General features: G+C 37.8%; 1 protein-coding gene across 7 annotated transcripts in view; it reads left to right on the top strand.

Moving 5' to 3' along the window:
• Itgb6 (integrin subunit beta 6) overlaps positions 1-19,845 on the top strand; it is a 127,749-nt gene extending 107,904 nt beyond the window's left edge. For all 7 annotated transcript variants that reach the window (XM_070022355.1, XM_070022341.1, XM_070022310.1 and 4 more), the window contains 4 exons: positions 1,282-1,379; positions 6,113-6,232; positions 11,965-12,131; positions 17,620-19,845. In XM_070022355.1, coding sequence (XP_069878456.1) covers positions 1,282-1,379; positions 6,113-6,232; positions 11,965-12,131; positions 17,620-17,718 — 484 coding nt within the window. In that variant the 3' untranslated portion in view covers positions 17,719-19,845. The remainder of the gene's footprint in view (positions 1-1,281; positions 1,380-6,112; positions 6,233-11,964; positions 12,132-17,619) is intronic.
• Positions 19,846-20,047: the final 202 nt, after the last annotated feature.

The raw sequence follows: 20,047 nt of genomic DNA on the forward strand, positions 1-20,047 counted from the left end.
ATCCATTCATTTATTTGTACATATGTTCATTTATCTATTAAATACCTGCTGAATGCCAAGAATAGTGTTAGGCCATGATCAAGCAGAGAAGACTACTACTTTCACAGGTTTTGAGAATCTAATGGGAAAGATAGATGCTTTTAAAAGTACTTACAGAGATTCCTGGGCTGCCATTCCCAAAGCGCATGCAAAAATCTTCTATTGAACTACAGAGCAAGGGAAGACCTGCCAGTTTAGCTAGGGAAGCCCCTGAGAGATGTGCAAAGGAATTCCCAAGCTTCACCAGGCCCTCACCAAGCTACCATATAATTTAGACATAGTACTTATAATGCAAAGGCAACTTCACAAGTCCTCTGTTTCCATTCCACAGGTCCCTCTTGTAGAGGAGCTCTGGGGCTCCATTGCAAGGAGCTAGCTATGTCTCTGGTTAGGAAAGGCTTGCCCAAAGAGTGTAGCTTTGGTTGAGACTTAGGGGGTATGGGGTGGGGGTAGAGGGCTTCAAGCAGAGTACACATACCCATGGTGCATGGGGAGAAGCATCTAAAATAGAATCTCAGAAAACTTGGACTGTTTTGGCTTGCTCCAAGCACAAACTATTTGTTAAGTGATTTGTAGCCCAAGATTAATGTAGACTCTAAATTTTACTTTGCCCTAGACAGCTTTAAGGTAGCTTAATTTCCTTATGTCCTTGGAAGTACTCTTCTATAAGTAGCAATCTTTTATTTAAAAGCTTGAATTAATGAAGATTCAGGCATGATTCTAAGCTTTAAAAATAATCCTTATCAAAGCTTGAACTTCTGCAAAAAAAAGTAACAGAAAAGTGAATTTTTTAAATAATCATTCTGAGATATATTAGGACCACTAATCATTCTTAAAATTCTGGTTGAGATATAGATTATTTGTGTTACGTCATTCATAACTTTGTCCAGACACTAATCATATTTATGAATATAAATTCTCCCTAGGAAAAAGTAAAATGAAAATATAGAGCTAAATCAAAACCTGAAACAATTTTTTCTTAACCAATCAGCCATAATCACTAGAGAAAAATGATTATAGTAGCTGTTATCAAGGCTGGCTCAGGGAACATTGATTACTAAGTGGAATTCAGAATAATTCAGTGTCATCTTGGACATATTTCTGAAAGTAGCAAAAGGCCCAATGTCATCTATAAGACACTCCTGGAGTACAACCTGCAACAAGAATAGTAAAGCAATATCTAGCTACATGTCTAGTTTCCATCAATATGAACCAACAAATTCTGTTAAATTCTGTCCACAGAAGCTGTATTGAATGTCACCTGTCTACAGATGGCCAGGCTCGAGAAGAATGTGTGGACAAATGCAAACTGATTGGGGCGACGATCAGTGAGGAAGAAGGTGCTACTTGTCTTAAATCCTATTCATTTCCTCTACATAGTTCCTCCGAGGCAGAAACTCTGCAAATCAAGGGGTATCAGTAGCTTGACCCCATTTACACCAGGGCATTACATTCATACTCTTTTTTTTTTTTGAAGTATATGCATTTTATAAGGCCAAAAACTTGCTGGCGTGGGATGTGAGCAATTTAAATTCATAGCTATTTTATTGGACTTCAGCTCTGTTGGCAAGTTCACCTCTGCTTAACAAATGCAATTGTAGAGAATTCCAGAATAGTTTATTTTCCAAACTAAAAACGGAGAAAATTGAAGAAATAGCTAAGTGCTAACCCCCTGCCCCATCTAAAATCATCCTCTATCATCTGATTGCCTTATTTCAAGATACGATAAAGCCAGCTATAAAACAGTTTGCCTGGCTGAAGCTCCCAGTTGTTAGGCAATTTCTGTTCATGGCCATTTTCCCCCACCCCACTTCATCTAGTGCTTTTACTCTCATCCTTCCAAACACGGGCATGATGTGGCCGTATATTTAATTCCCTTTGGCCTCATCCCCAAAATTCATGATGTCCTTATTATATCTAACTGCTAAGCAAACAAAGCTTTTGCTTTCATTTGTCCTTTTAAATTTAATTACTTAAAATGAGATGCATGCTAAGAGTAAGATTTCATCTCAAATATCTAAATCCATTGCATTTTGGCTGGGATCGCCACATTAAAAAAAGTAATAACTTGTGAACCACTTTAAAACAAAGAAGATTCATTTTTCCCAAAAGGACAATGGAGTGGAATTTGGCTTTGCATCTTTATAAATTTCACATTATCACACTGCTCAGGTAAAATTATTACTCCGTACACATGATAGAAATAACCAATGTGTGTCTCAGGTAAAGGGAAATAGTGAAGACAACATGTACTTTGACTAAATGGAATTAGAACAGAAATTAACCTACTTCCAAAATGGAATAATAGAATGGCATTTATGTTCTTTGGAAAATAATTTACTTTTACTCAAAATTGAGAGTTCTGACTACATTTCCATATGTAAGGGGTATGATCAGTGCTCATAAAACCCCTCATCTGTGCTTTTCTGCTGAACAAGGATAAACATGCCAAATAACAATAAATGGGACAACATGGTGTGTGCCTGAGACTAATTGAGCAGATAAGACACATCAATGCCCTGAGTGAGGCAGCACTTTGGGAACCCATGTTAGACTAGTGACAGGTACTGAGTTTCCATATATCCTTTTAGGCTCATTTCCCACCAAACACTGAGTAGACTTAACTAGTTATCTCTGGGAAATGAGCAAAAATTGCAGAAAATGTCCTGCAAATGACAAGAACTTTATTTACTGGCAACACGGGAAATCTAATGTGCCTGAGGAGAAAAGCAAGAAGTCTTGAAAACATGTAACTCATGATGGTGTGTATGGAGTAGTAACTATATTTAAGTATATTTGTTTCTGAGTAAGTGATCATAATTGCTTCGATTTGAGAAAAAGATTAAGCAGATTTAAAATGTTGATTTTGTGTGTGTGTGTGTCTCTAACTAAACTATCCTTTAAAGATGGGGATACAATTCTAACCTGGAGAATGAAAATAACAATTGAATTACTAATATCTAGAACACATACATATACACATATATTTAAAACATATATTTACATTTAAAACATATTTAAATTTTAAATTTACATTTAAAATATATCTATAAGTAAAGAATACTTATATTGAATAGTAATATTAAAAAAATTAATCTGGATAAACTTCAGAGAAAAAATATTTGTCATACTGTCAATTTAAAAGTCACATTTCTATTATGCCTTTTGGTAAATCTTATTGCAATTGACTTTCCTTTCCCCCCCATCCCCTATTATATTGTTTGATCACATCATTTCCAAATGCTCATATCGTCTTTGCTCTTCTAGAAGGCCATTCAGCAACCTACCCTTTCCCCCAATGGGGACATGGATGGTCAAATAAAAGATGCATAGCTTTATCATTTGTATTAATTGGTCCTCTGTTGTGCTGTGAGTGACTTGGGCTGGCAAACCTAAGAACACGTGACTTAATCTTGTGCATTGCCCTTTACTAATTTTTACTAAAGGAGTTAGGTTTTTAATTTATTACAACATTTACATATTCAGAATTGTTATTCAAAGTATGTCCCATAGAATCCTATTTCTGAATATAATAGTGAAAAAATCTAAATTGTTCATAATTATACAAATTTTGGAAATGGAACAGTCATTTTGTTTGCAATAGTGTGTATGTTTGAATCACCAGGGAAGACTAAAGGAGGGATTCCTAAACTTACCATATGATAGAACCTTTTGTTTTCCCTTCTTTGGAAACCATGTTCCTTGAGAACTGATCCCAGAACTCAGGTCTTAAAATATACAGTTGTTTTGCCTCAGTAGTGTAGACAGTTTGTTTTTTACATCCTTCCTGGGCCTTTCCAGACTTCACCAACATTCTCACATTTCTTCCTTCTCTAAGTATGATTTCATGGACCACTGGACATCTTATTTTCTCTGCATTATTCTAGGGCAGCAATGCAGGCAGTCACAAAGGAAGGTTAAAAAAAAAGAATAAAAGTCCATTTCTTATGAACAACAAAAGAAAACCTTAGCAGCTAATTATGCAAATCTTTCACTGCACATTCGATAATACTATTTCAATACCAAACTATGAAACAGGCCACATCTAGAGTTAGAACAGTCAGGAAAAGGAGCGGAGAAGTAATTAAAACAAGATGGGAGTCGTGACTCAAAGGTCATCGTCACAGTTCCATTAAAACTTAAATAATACTGGCTGAGAAAAGTAAGCCTCCCTGTGCTTCAGTGCAGCTATTTAAAAGAAAATAAAAAAGCAGGATTAATATTACTGAAATGAGTATGATAAGCTATCCACGTATCTACCTGAGAACCAAATGTTCTTCATTAAGTGTATTCAAAACAAAGATGTGGGTCTACACCATTGTGGTAGAAAGGAGAAGGAAGGAAGAAGACACTCCAGCAAGCAAAGGCAGATTCTCTAAGATTGTCTAGTTAATTGGAGTGGCGAAAAAGACAGAGGTGTGATGAAGGCCATCTGAAAATAACTAAAGTATGAATTATACATGCAGTGCCATTTACCATCAAACACAGGAAATAACACAGATTTTACTAATCAAGAGTTGCCCAGAGCTTCCCCAAAACCTTTAAATCAGAAACATCTTATTAAAATGCTTATTAAATCACTCACTCAAAGTCCAAGGCTCTACGTGTATCACCAGCCCTCTCATCAGAAAACCCAGAGAAGGCATCCAGAATCTATTTTCAAAACTCCCAGGTGATTTAGATGATCATAAGCATTTGGAAATGACCAAACTAGGATAATTTGTAATTGGATTTCTATGTAAATAAATGAATGTTTCTCTTGATTCAAAAACATTTATTCATTTAAATCTATTATCTGAAGTCATATTTATAATGCTAAATGTTTTCTTAGTCCATTTTCATGAATAATACAAGGCATATTTCACACAGACCTTACTGGGTTTTTGTCTTATAAATCCAATACAAAGATAACAAATAATGATCCCTTAATATTTCTTTCTGTGGCTGTAATACTTTTGTACCCAAGGAAGCTGTCATTTAATTTTTTCTTCATAAGAATCAGAGAAATACATACAATTCTTTTTATTAACACCATTTTATTTTAGGCAGAGAGAAGTTGTAAATTGAGGAAGAGTGTGTCCAAGATTATCTTGGATAGTGTCCATTTTAATATTCTGACCCATCATGTCAAAACATACTAGTATTTGGCCATATGTCTTAGAAGTTTAGATTAAGAGTAAATGGTCCGTTGCAGTTACAGGTTTCTAAAAAGCAGTGTTTGTAAACATCAAAAAGTCTCCTGAAGACAGGAGGACTATAAAGCAGTTTGGCTGTTTGGTTTTGGTTTAATTCATAAAACACTGGATAATTTGGGGAGAAGAGCTGACCCATTGAAATTTCTGATCACAGATTTACATTAACCTCTAATTCTGTCATTTGTTTCATTTCATTCTCTTCAACAAACTTCGCAAGAAAAAATTCAATTTGGAAAAGACCTGAGGAAAACTGGACCTTTTTGTTTTTAATTAACAAAAGAGCAGTGCTGAATGTCAAAGTGCCACTCCAAGTTCTTTTTAATCTAAGGTTTACCTTTACCTTACAGTTCTCTGAGCTACATTAACAATCCTACCTGTGTTTCTTGGTATTAATTTATTTTCACTGTGGTGACAGTCCATGGTCAGCAATCTTGACTCCATCTTTGTGAGAAAGGCCCCTCTAAAAGTATCAGTATCCATTCGAACTATGCAGCAATGTAACATAGCCCTCCTTCCAGATGCTCTCAGTGAAGAGGAACACACAGCCCCTCATTTCCATAATCAGGGCCATTCTATTCCCCAGGCAGCTGTGAGCACCTGCCTTGCAGTACTTTCACTCTATTGAAATCCTGCCCACATCAGTTTGATAGGTACATTTGATGATAAGTCCTGATTGACCACATCTGGAACTGTTCTTCTGGATCATGAATAAACTAGAAATCTCACTTGGTGGGAAAAAAAAACTCCAAACCTTTTCTGTTCCTATTCTGCAACACTGAAAATTCTCATTTGCATATTAAAATTCAATACTACTTTACTTTAAAAATAATCTCTTTTGGAATCTCATTTAACCTAATGAATGACTCATTTATCTGCAGATTTCTCAAAGGATAGTTCTGTTTCCTGCTCTCTGCAAGGAGAAAATGAATGTCTTATTACATTCCTAATAACTACAGATAATGAGGGGAAAACCATCATTCACAACATCAATGAAAAAGGTAGGTAGTCTGCCTCCCATTGTCAATGCCAAGCAATACTACAAGGGAGAAAACAAAGCCACTTCTGGTAGCTTGCCAGGCAAGATGTTTGCAGATTTTAGGTAGAATATCTCTACTTCCCCAAAGATTGAAAGATACTCATTTAAAAATCTGCTCTGTTCCAAGTCTTTTATTAAGACCAGATAACAGCATGATTTTTATTTGTTTCAATCATCACCTCTCTGAAAGCTGGCTGCTGAGCTGTACAAAGGCGAACTGATCAAATGAAATAAAAACAAAGGTATATAATTTCAACAGCTAACAGGGAGGAGTGTAGCAGATTGAAACTATGAGGAGTCAGAAAAACTTTGGCTGTAATACTATTCCAGCATAAATAGCTGTTTGACATTCTAGGAGATACCTGCCTCTCTGAGAGTCTATTTCCTCATCCATCAAATGGGAAAAATAACGGTACTTTCGTTTTAAGAGTATGGTTAAATGAAATAATGTAAGACATGTGTGGACATGTAACTTAGAGCCATGGTCACACAATGATAATATGAGGCAGACAAGACAGCAAGACTCCACATGGACCTGTAGAGTCAATTTAGGGCTTAGAAAATGCTCAAATAAATATTTCATATTCAATAAAGGAAAGAGACAAGTTTCCAGTAGGTAGGAAAGCAATTGTCTGTAGAGAAGGTACTCAATCATTAGATAGTTTTCACCTGGAAACTTGTTATATCATGCCAGTATCCTGAATCGGCACACCTGATGTGTGGTCTAGGCATCTGATTTTTAAACATTACCTTTAATGGGTTTCAATTCAACAAATCAGTTTATAATCATAATGCCCCTTAACCACATGTCACCCCTGCCATCATTCTCCCTCATAGGAATCTGAATTTTGACAACAACCCCAACGCAGAGTGCTGAGCTCCCTCTTTGAGTAACTGTACTAAGGATCCTCACTGTGTTCTCAATACTCATATGTACCTCATATTTTCTGTCTTCAATTATTGATATGACACTCCCTGGGATTTTCTCACAAACAAGAACACCTGTGTTCAATCAGATCCCATCAGACTCTATCCTCAACCTCCCTTCTCCTTTCTGAGCCTAAATTCTGGCTCAGACAACCACAGTATATGCTGGCTATACAGCACTGATGTTTTGTTGTGCATGTTTGCTTTCAATGTGCTGATAATATAGTAAGGACTGAATTTGAAACTGGACCTATCAAATCATGCACATCATTTGGAGCATAAAAACCAAAACAATACCAACATTCCCAGAAAACACATTCAAAATCTCATAATCCGATCAAGGAAACAGGATCAAAAACAAATGACAGAGCTACAGGTCAACATAATCCAAGAAATGAAAGGTGGCTATGAACTTGGTTTTGAAGTTCAGATGAGCAGGATGTTGCTAGAGATTTACTCTTTAAGACACTCAGGTGAAGCAACTTCTTTGAAATACATACCCAAAATGCACTTTGCAGTCATTAGTTAAGGAAATGAGGTGAATCATGCTTTGTGGGAATGGATTACTTTATAAGGCAAAAATCTTGCCTCCTCTTTATCTGTTTTATCAAATCCAATTCTCCAACTCTCTTTGGGGACTGTAACAGTGACTTTAATAAGTTTTCTTGAAATCAAAACGCCCTTAAAATATCAACTCTATTGGAATAAAAAGCCTCCCAAACAACAAAAATTCCTAGAACAGGCCCTGGTTTAAATACAGAGGCTTTTTTTATCTAGCTGGTTTTACTCCTCTCCCCGCCCCCTGATAAAACATGCTTTTGGCTGATATATACCACATCATTTACTGCCCGTTGTTATTTCGTTCATTCTTACAATAAAAGGGGCATATGGTACCTCATCTTTCCAAGCATTCATAGATGCCCTGATACCTTTTTATTTTATATATTCCTAAATAATATTTTACTTTATTTATCCCTATGCCTCCCTGAGGCATCACTTCCTCCACAGTTGTCCAAGTTCTGGGCAGAAGTCCTGAGAGCAGAGTTCATCCCCAGAATCTAGTAGTCCCTCCCCTCCCCTCCCACAGCAGAAGACATGGGAGTCAGGTGGGGGCAATTGGAAGTTTGGCCAGAGACAAGACAAATGGAAAAGATGAAGGAGAGAGGGAGGTTAATGATTTCCAGTATTGTCCAAGCAAATAGAAAAAGGAGTCAATAAACAGTACCCAACAGAGTGCTTGTGGGCCTAGGCAGAGCTTCATCATCTTCCTTTTTACATCTGGAGGGACTTTTGGAGCCTACAAGCTATTTCAAAGTTAAGGAATAACAGCTGAGGAGGCTTCCTGGCTGGAACATGACAGACATTGTGAAGCCATTCCTGCAGTTCCTCCTTGGAGGATTCTGGCTTGTATGGTCTAGAGGACTGACAAGGAAGAAGGATGCATGTGTTAAGGAACAACAGTACAGCTACTTAAAGTGCATCCTTATTTATGGAGCCCTTAACTAATGCTGCATACCAGGTGTTATTCCATATGTTTCACCTAAGTAATTTACTTAATATCCTCAACAATCTATAAAGCAGGTACTACTATTATTTTGCTATACAGGTAAGGCAACCCAGGCATAGAGACATAAATAATTTGCTAACTCTTCCAGTAATTAAGCAACAGAGCTGGTGGACTAACTCCAGCAGTCTGGCTGGGAGCCCAGGCTCTTAACCATTGTGCTACACTGCCTCCCACTGGCTGTGTAATCACAATCGACATCTAAATAACAGAAGATTACCTCAGCATTGCCCCTCTTTGCTGTTACATGAACCATATTTATTTTCTAGGGACCCTAGTAAAAGGCCAATGAGATCTATCAGGTGAATTTTGTTTATAATTATATCCCAAACAGTAACACTTTCAACATACAATTGAAATAAAAATTAGTAATTAGTACATTTCATCATACCTACTATTTGAATTCGAATTAAGAACAGCCTAACTTGAAAGCTTCCCATCTCAAGCACTCAATAGCTATACATAGTAGAGTTACCAGATTGGGAAGAATGGCAGCATTAGGCATTGAGGAGGTTTTCATTAGCACTGACCTCAGACTCAATAGGGGACATTATACACAGAGATGCAGGATAAAAGGACGTCATCCTCTTCTCCCACCAAGAAATCCATCTTCAATATGCATATAAAAAGGAATGTCACAGGGATCGGGAAAGGAAAGATTCTTGTGTGACACCTGCTCTGGCACAAGATCTAAAATCTTTTCTTGTGAAACATACAAAGCCCAATGACTTAAAGCTCTTAAAATGATTATCTCAGCCAAGCCATGTCTACTCCTCTTTTTATTTCCTACTGGAGAGCTCTCCAAATTCACTTTCTGGCTACAGGTCTTGGCAAGCTACATCCTGCTTTGGACAGGAACATGTTATACTCCAGCCTAAACACTTCATCGCCAAAGATAAAGGCAGTCCAGCATGTATCCTCCTGGGTGCAATCTTGCTGCTTCCTGCACAAAAGTAGGCAGGCAGCTATACCTCATTTGCCTTTTGAGATCATTGTCTTTAGATCTCCTTACAGTAGTAGCTATGTCTTTAGCAACTTTATATTATATTACTTATATTACATTACTTATATTACTATTATATTACTCTTCTATCAAAGAACAAAAATATGTGAGGTCAAACATGATGCTGTGGGGGGGTCATTAATCATTCTTAGATCAGATTGGCTATAGATGGGATCTCAGCAACAAAATGACTAGTCTATGTGGAGAAACTCTCCTTAGTCAACAGATAAGAGCAATAGCTTTAGGATAAACATAATTTTTCCCCCTCATTAGATACTGCGAATTTTGCTTACTTCTTGCAAAGGGATGCAGATAGTTAATGATCATTTCCATGCAAGATATTTTTCCCATGAAAGAAAAAGATCTTTATTATAATGTTTCTTTAAGAGCTGTATCATCTCCTAAGCATATTGCAAGGATTATTAGTCATTCTGCTGTCAATAAAGGAAGTACTCTAAAATTGCAAACTTACATTAGTACTATGAATAAATTCAAAATACCATTTTACAGAGTTTTCAAGTTGAGAGGACCATACAGAACATATCACTTCCAAAATTCCCTTCAAGATAAGAGTCACCTGGAATACTTTTCATAATGAATCTGTGGTAGCATTCAAGATCCAATGAGTTAGAATCTTAGGGAAAAGACTTAGCAAGCTGTGGCTTTAAGAAGAAAGAACACCTCTACTTGTTGCTATCCTCAGGAAAGTCAAGAGAACTATGCCTTGTTGTGTAGAGGAGGTCAAAGGACTTGGTAGAATTCACACTACAGCATATCACATGAGAGCAAAACTCACCCCTTCCTATTTCAGTTCAGGATCTGCCCAGGAATTTCAGCACTGCATTAAGGTTTCAACAGAATAAAAAGGAAAACCATGATTATCTTGGTAAACAGAAGAAGCAATAGCAAACAGAAAGCTTTATACGGAATGGGTTTTGTATAATTTTAATACAATCTCCTAGAATGTTTATGATTTGAGAAGACTCTTGAAAATATTGACAAATGTGGCAAACACACACATTCCACTTCTACCTTATCATGTACTTGGTGGAGACCAGCTTTAAGACCACCTTCTTTATGGTCCTTTAAATACCTTATATACATTGTTACTTTGGAATTCCAACTTTTTAGCATAACCATTAAGTATATGCTCATCCTCCATGTCTGCAGGTACAGGGCGTTGAAGTGTTCAACGCCCTTATACTTGCATTTAACCTTCACATATCTTTTTCTGGGGGGGGGTCCGGTCGTGGGGCCTGAACTCTGGGCCTGGGCGCTGTCCCTCAGCTCTTCAGCTCAAGGCTAGCGCTCTACCACTTGAGCCACAGCGCCACTTCCAGCTTTTTTCTTTTTGCTTATGTGGTGCTGAGGAATCAAACCCAGGGCCTCAGGCATGCAAGGCAAGCACTTTACCACTGAGCCACCTTCCTAGCCCTCTTCCTATATTCTTTAAATCATTTCTTGATCACTTAGACTACCCATTACAATGTAAAAGCTATCTAAGAATCTATTATACTTATTATGTAAGCAACAATTACAAGGGGACAAAAGACTGACATGTTCAGCACAGATACATTTTTCCTAATATTTTCAATCCACTGTTGGTTGAATATGAACTGAGTCCTGAGGAGCTGACTGTATATTCATTTGATTTCAGTGATTAAACTGTTCCTTTATCGTTTGCTCTGCTTTGACATAATAAAAATCCCAGCACTTAAAAATTACGTTTTAAAAACTTTTCCAAGACAAAAGGTGTTAGTATTTACCCTCTTCTACAGAGAACATGTGGCTGGAAATGCATTAAGGATCACCTTCTTGGGGTGGGGTGGGGAGGTGGGGGAGGGAAGGGATAGTGGGATAGCAACAAGGAAGGGAATGGATAACAATGATTGACAGGTAATGCACTCATTGCCTTACTCACGTAACTGTAACCCTTCTGTACAGCAACTTCACAATAAACTTTTTAACGATAAATGAGGCTATTTGAGTCCGGGTCATGCTAATAAAATAAAAATATATTTAAGTCTAAAAAACAAAACAAAATAAAACACCTTCTTGTGGGTTGGGGTTGGTTCATAGTAGGAAACTTGCCTGATAGGTACAAGGCCCTGGGTTTTATTAACACTGGAAAGAAACGGTCTTTTCTACCTCAAAATAGGCATTGTACTAGATTCTTAACATAATTTTTCTGTTTTCCCAGACTGCCCCAAACCTCCAAACATCCTCATGATCATGTTGGGGGTCTCACTGGCAATTCTCCTCATCGGGGTTGTCCTGCTCTGCATTTGGAAGCTGCTAGTATCCTTTCACGATCGCAAAGAAGTTGCTAAATTTGAAGCAGAACGATCAAAGGCCAAGTGGCAGACGGTATGTGAACAATGAGGGCTATTCTTTGTCCACTCCACAGAGACCTAGTTGAAATGACAGGGATCCGATTTTCTTCTGTCTAAAAAAATTTCAGAGATCACATCCTTTTTCTCTCGTTCTCATTATGACCCCGACAGGTTTTATTTCTGTTCTTTTTTGCAGGGCTGGGGGTGGGGGGGAGGCAGGCCAAGGAACCTGGGACATACCTGGGTGTGTTAGTGTGGTGGGGATTTCCACCAGTCTAAATGACCTCATGAAATTCCTAATACCATGAGTCAGGGACATTGTGGAGGGGTGCTTTCTCTGGTGTCACCTAATCACCAGGACAATCCCTTGAGCCCCATTTGACAATGTTGTACTGAAACACTTCCATAGATTGGAAATGGTCTAGCTAATGGAATAATGTTCTGGAATAGTATGAAAGATCAAGCCTATTTCCATGGAAATACTTGTTGCCAATATAATAACAGGTTACAAAGCAAAGTTGAGAAGACTTATGAAATGCCATGCAGTTTCAGAATATCATAAATTTTAAACAGCTACATTAAAAAGGAAGTCTCAACCTTTAAATATATGTACTCAATACACATAATTTAAATGTCTTCTCTTCACAGTAGCAAACAGAAAACAGGAGTACAATTTTCTGTTTCTTTTCCACAGGAGAGATAATTACATTTCTAGAGACCCCTGCGAACAATTTCATGGTTTTAATTTCATCTCTCAATCTCTAATGGTGTGTCTAGCTATCTAATAGCAATTATCTTACATTGCTGATTCTAAAAACAGTAGTATCACTGGAGAAAATGCAGACAAACACAAAAGCTCCTTTGCGTTCATCTGCCCACATAAATTGATGTTAACACTGTTTTCTCTAAGCCTATAGCAATATCATCAATTCTGAAAGTAAATGAAATTTTCTATTTTGGATAATTTTGTCTTGATAAAGGATGTTTCTATTTAGGCAGTTATTTTAAACTAATCATAATATGTAGTACAGGAAAAGGGACAATGGAAATTTATATCTACTTTATCTTCCCATTACAATGTGTTAGACACAATAATCAAATGTAATGTATAAATCTTGTTTGGATCCTGATTTGAGCAGCCCAATATTTTTAAGGCAACTAGGAAAGATTAATACACACTGGACGTTAGAATGGTGATAAGGAAGTTTGTTTGATTTGATTAAGTCTGATAAAGGCATGTTGACTTTGTTAGAAAATCTTCACTTCTTTTTAGAAAAGCAAATGGAAGTGTATAGAAACAAAAGGGAAGGAAGGCTTGGGATTGTTCTGAAATAGTTCAGGAATAAGAGAGTAGAAGGGAATGGTAGCTAAGGCAGGGAAAATCATGGCAATTGTGGATGGAGCTATGGAGGCATGTTATAGAACTTGCCTTGTGTGTGTGTGTGTGTGTGTGTGTGTGTGTGTGTGTGTCTTTTCGAAATTAAACAAAATTCTTCTGGAAAGCAAATTTTGGATTTGCAATAAGAGCAGAACTGCTCCATGGCTAACTATGTGAAATGTAACATGACAAGTTAGGTTGGTGACTTAGGACACAGTGCGACCTAATTTGTGGGCCAGTTAACATCACCTGACACCATAGTCACAAATGTTGTTTTTAACTTTTACCAACTGGCAAGCAAATCACTGGCAGTGTCAGAAGGGCAATCAGGCTAAAGAAGGCAGGTAAAATTGCACAAGAAGCAATAGGAACATATAGTTGGACAACCAGCAGCCTTGTGAAATACTCTCAGCATACCCATTTTGAAAGTAGGTAAACTGAGTCTGTGAAAGATTAAGATATTTCCCAATCCTTTGGTGCAAGTGGAGTTGAATCTTAATGATTACTTGACCCAGCTAGAAATCTGAGCAGGCCTTCCACAAACAAGCACTGGGGCAACTATGCACTCTGTAAACCACCAGCCAGCATATCTTAATGTTCTTATACAAATGCACGAGTACCAAAAGATGATTAATATCTCTAAAATAACATTTTAATCAACAGTTAATTTTCCCAAAAACATGATTTGTTCTCCCTCAGGATGTAGAACACGACTGAAATTCAAATTCCCGATTTTTACTGGTTCTTTGTCTAAAATGGGACCAAAATATGCATTAAGCAGATGACAGCATAGATGACAAATACTCCCTTGTGAAATAGAGTTTCTTTGAATAACAAATGTTTGATATTCCTGACTAGATAATGACTGAGTAATAATTAGTTACTTGGATGCAAACAAGGTTTAATTCAAATAACTCAGTTCAGATTTCACTACTTCATCTTCCCCAGGAGTAGGAGTGGGGGCTGTGCAGTATACACATTAAAAGGTTTTCAATTAAATCCAGTTGTTATTGAATACCTATATATTTTCGAGAGGTGAGTTTGAGTGACCTTTAAAACACAGGGACAGTAGGCTCTCCTGACCCAGAGGCCCCTTGACTCTTGGAGGGCAGTTTAGGGCAGGAGTCTCACCTCTGCCTTCTAGAACATTTATCATAGCTGGAAGGAAAGGTTGCCTGTCTATTATACTTTTCAAAAATAACTCCTCTACCTATTCCTTCTGAAAACACAAATGGAAGGTATTTAAATTCATTTTTGATTAGACATATTTTTTCCAAGATGACAAGTCATTAACTTGAGGCAAAAAAAAAAAATGTTCAGCCTGACATTTCTTCAGTCATGGATTGATTTTGTCCTGTACTAAGCAAATCAGGTCTGCATTTTGCAGTTAGACAATCATTAAGGAAGCTCTGGGTCACAACAGAGAATTTCTTTATTACTGCTTTTTATGAGCTTGGAAAACGTGCCCTTGCGTTTTCAGAATCCATCGCCTAAAATTAATACCCCAATATGCCAGGGCAATCAACCTGGTCACCCTAGAAAGTTCAAGGGAAAACTAGCTTTGTTTAAACAGTGAAATGAAGACTCACTAGAAAGGGGCTACAATGCAAGCCTGCCTCTTAGCTGCAAATCCTATGAAGGGAGGTGGACCTGCATGGCTTCAATGTAGGTACTGCTGCACAATTGCACATTTCCTCTGCAAAAAGTATCTGAGCATGCTCAGGAAGCACCCAACTACATACACCCCAACAGTAACATAGACTTTTTCTTCCTCCACTCTACCCTTTCTCCATACCCTCCTATGAGGGAAAAATTTGCTTAGCCATTGTCCCTCTATGCAAGGGACCCCAAAATATTGCAGATCTGAATAAAGGAAGTTGCTCTAAAATAGAGAATGAATGTTGCACAATCAAGTTCAACTAAACATTCAACTAAACATCTACAAATATACTGTTATTCTACCTCTTGCAACTCGTCGCCCACTTTATAGTAGATCTAAATTCTAGTTTGTGTAGGTGCATTTTAATATGATTGACATGAAATGGTTAGGACTACAAACAAGCACCCAGCCCTGTCAAGACTTAAGCTGCCCACGCTCTGTCTTTTCTGTAGAGTACCTTTTCCACTCAGTAAATGTCCCTCTTTTCCCAGGACAGGCTCCACTCATCACTCCTACACCCATCTCTTATGTTTTCCATGTTGTTTCCCCAGTTGAAACCCATATTCTTCTGTGACAAAGTAGTTTCTAGTCTTAAGCTTAGTCGAATTTCAACCTTTTATTTGCACCTAACTCTAAGACTCTAATACCATTTCAACCTTTTATTTGCACCTGACTCTAAGACTCTAATACCATGTCACTTCATTCTTCAGCTCCATAACCTCCAAAGTCTTATAGTGACAGGACTCAATAAGGGCTATAGATCTCTCAAAACTATCTAAGCCAATCTCAGGAGCAGAAGCAATATGGCCATCAGGTTTTGACCAATCCTTTACCTCTGGCCAAGGTACCTCTTCTCTGTTTGCACTCCATACACACATGAGATCTTTCTCCAAAGACACATAAACAAAGGCACTCTGTAAGAGGTCAGGCTGCTAACTTGGGAGGTGCAGGTGCAATGCCTGCCCACAGAAGCACACTGCACAGAATCCAAAAGTAATGTGAGGAAAAGGCTGGGGAATGTTTTCATTTTACACAGTTCTTTGGAATGTTGAAATAAATGTACTAAGAGTGCTTTTTCAAGTGGATGCCTAGAAAATACTGTTTTCTCTACAATTCATGGGGTTGGAAACTAGAGTTAAGGGTTTTGTGATTTGTAGGTGATATCTGGGCCCCACACATACTTAGAAATTGGCTTGGAAATGGTAAGAGTACCAAAGGCCTGGAATACAGTAGCTTTACAACCATCTCCAATACCAAATGTGAAGGAAAGCTTTAAAGAGGAATTAATAAGTAGGCCAGGCATGGTGGCACATGCCTGTAATCCTACCTATGTGGAAGATCACCATCTAAGGCTGATCCTGAGGAAAAAGTGAGAAACCTTACCTGAAAAAATAACTAAAGTGAAAGCAATATCAAACACAAAGCCCTGAGTGCAAGCCCTACTACCTGCCTCCCCCCAAAATAGAGAAGAAAAATAAGAAGGAGAAGGAGGAAGAAAAGAAGAAAGGACAAGAAAAGGTAGCATTAATAGAGCACTTATTATTTGCCAGGCAAAAGTTAAAGTACGTCCCTGTGGACAAAGTAAGGAGTGTGTTCATCACTCTTTAACAGACACAAAGGCTTAGAGTAGCTGGGTAAGGCCAAATGGCAGAGCTGGGTTTGGACTCTCCAGATGTCTGATGCAAAACCTGATGACCAACCTTGACAATGAGTGAGAAAAAAACTACCTCAGCCAGACGCCTTGTTCCTGCATAGCCGGGTTTTGCCCATTGACTCTTTGGGTACCACTGCAGCTGGCATCTAACTTACATCCTCATCCCAAACAGAACAGCTGAATTCACCAGCATAGACAAGAACTTTCTCTTATCCCCAAGAGCAAGTCATTTTGCCAATTCTGCCCCCCGCCCCCCCATTCTCCTAAATCCAGGATCCATCAAGTGCTAGCTATGTAGGAGATCCGTTTTCTTCTTCCAAATCTCTGTCTCATTCAAGCAGGATGATTTGAGCCCTTGCTTGAGGCCTTTCCCTAGAAGCCACCCATTTCTTAAAGGCAGCAAGTATACTGTCATTCCTATTTCTATATTTTCACCCACTTGAATTTTGCCTTTTTTAAAACTTTTTGAACCTTCCATCTCACGTTCAATTCACTCTGCTTATACTATATATAATGAGTACCTGAGCTAGACTCACAGTGTTGGGAAAGCAATGAGCAAAACAGGCCATGCTTCCTTTCCTATCCATGAATTAGTGCATTTCCAAAAAGGGTATAACTTTAAGAATTTGCACATGGGATTGGCTTTGCATATTAGAAAAAATTAAAATGCATAAATTTTAAAATGCTAACAATCAACATTATTCCATGGTTTTCAAGATTGAGCTGGATGTTCCTTTTCCAATTTGAACTTTAATGAAAAAAATTAGAGGTACTAAATGGTGTAACCAGTGTCCATACTTTAATTTGAATCTTTTTTGTTTGTTTTTCAGGGAACCAATCCACTATACAGAGGCTCCACGAGTACTTTTAAAAATGTGACCTATAAACACAGGGAAAAGCAAAAGGTAGATCTGTCTAGTGATGGGTAGAAGTCCTTCATGCATGGGAAAAGTCTGCTCCGCTGACATGAAAGGTTAATGTACTGTTTGATTTTTCGTTCTTTGTTGCTTCAAAGGAGGTTGGTTTAGATAATAATAGGTCATTTGGAGATCAGTCATCTCTACATGAAGGTGAGACGCTGTTGGCAGGTTGAAAACAATCAAGAAGAGGAATATTCTTAGCAAGGAGGTGACTTTGGAGATCACTTGAGGAATACTCTGTTGCATTAATGTCTCAAAAAATATCATCAACATGATTCATGGGGGCCTGCTTTGCATTTGAAAAATGTGTGGAATTAGAATCTCATTTGTTTCCAGAATACAGATACCTGACATCTTCGTCTCAGCAAAGTCAGGGAGCCCATGTGCTCACACTGTATACCCACCCTTGACAACCATTCTGAGCTTGTAGTAAATCTGTCCTTTCCTAAAGGAAGACTTGCTCCAACACTGTGAGAAGTAAGACTTTCATTTTACTTCAGCCAAAGATATCCCAAATAGACGATTGAAAATGATGTGTCAATTATTTCTGTAAATTTGTATGCATCTTATCAGGCACACAAACAAGGACTTTGTGTTTTATAGATGAGGAAGAAGTAATTTATAAATGAAGTCACCAATAAAAATGAAAAGAACAACCATATTATTGGGCTAATTTGTAAATTACTAGGAGAATAATCTTCTCTGCTCAGTTCCTGCTTGTTGCTGAGTTTTAGCTTATCCTCCTCGTTCACCTTATTTTACTCAGTCTCAGTCTTCCAAGTAATTGTCCAATGAAAGTGTCCATTTCTTTTCAAAAAACTAAATGGCTAGCTTTTTCCAAGTGTATGCCAATAACATGAAAGGAGCCTGAGGTAACAATCAAATATTTGACATTTTTCAATCAGGCATATCAAGAATGCACAGGCCCTTGTGGAGCAGAGGCTTTGTAATCTATCTTCTTGCCACATCTGAACAGTCCAGCATGCACTTGTCCCTTGTGTGTAATGGAAATACATTATATAATTTACTTTAAGAAGTTAAGACCTTACTTGTAAAATACATGTGAGCAGGGCCAGGCATGGTAGTACACACCTGTATTCCCAGCAGAAGCAGAAGCAGGAAGATCATGAGTTCCAAGCCAGCTTACTATGTGTGGTAGAAAAGAAAACAAAAATGTGGATAATTAAAGGATTCACCAGTAAGAAGGGATTGATTAGAAGAGATGGACTCTCAGATATTATTTCTTCTGGTAACTGCTGTATTATGAAGAACTTTTATTTCATATGACCCCCCATGATAAAGCCAAGGCTAGAGAGCAGGTAGAACTGAGTGCTAAATCTGCATCTTCTAACTCCAAGCCTTTTCTCCTTTCCACTGCCTGGGACTGTTGTTCTTGTCAGAAAAAAAAATGATAGATTTTGTTAGTTAAATAATAGCCAGCATTTATGTGAAAGTGCACTGAGACTAAACAACTAGCATTTAAACCACCAGGATACCGGTGAGCTGTGGTTTTGTGTAGTGTTTATTACATTTGATTAGATTATGACATGAGGCCTTTTCTAAGTGAGTAGTTCCTTAGATAGTGAGAGCTTTGTGGTTGATGGTTTCCTACTGAATCACCCATGTCATCTCAAAAGTTTCTTTAGTCCTACCAGACAAATCTATAGATATTCTGTTGCTTGCAGATCTTTTTGTCTGGTTTCTAAACAACTCAGATAAATCAGAGGATTAGAGGTTACACAACTAATGAAAAGACTTACTAAGCAATCTCCTTGGACAGCTGGGGGATGATGCACCCCAGGTTCCTGACTGTGGCCCAGGACTTGAGCAGGTGGACCACTGATGATAATAGCCAGTGTGATCTCTAATGGGACAGATTCACATTACTTCTATATTATTGCTGAAATGGGATTTTAGAAAATAGAACTTTCCGTTGTGTGTGTATTAGGGAAGAATCTTTTCTTTCTCTAAGTGCTGTTTTGACCCAAGGCAGGACCTTGAAAAGGCCAAAACATTAACAGTAGTACTTCTGTTCACTGAAGAGTTATGTTACATGAAGATAAAATGGTTGTTTTATAAGTTGTTCTTTTTTAATTTTGTGTTGACATAAATAAACATGGTAATTTAAATGTTGAACCTTAGAATGGTGTTAATTCCTTTGATTTACTCTACACGAACCTTCTCCTTGGATTTCTGGATCCTTCTGTGACCTGTTCTAACTGCCTTGGTGGTTTCAGCTGGGGTCAAGCAGAAGAGCAGAACAGGGACAGCCACAGAAGGTTGGGGGCAGTACGAATGGACATAATTTGCTGAATGCTGATGATACTTAGACCATGAG

This window comes from Dipodomys merriami, unplaced genomic scaffold (assembly GCF_024711535.1).
Source record: "Dipodomys merriami isolate MVZ:Mamm:240054 unplaced genomic scaffold, mDipMer1.0.p SCAF_1, whole genome shotgun sequence".
Taxonomy (NCBI): Eukaryota; Metazoa; Chordata; class Mammalia; order Rodentia; family Heteromyidae; genus Dipodomys; species Dipodomys merriami.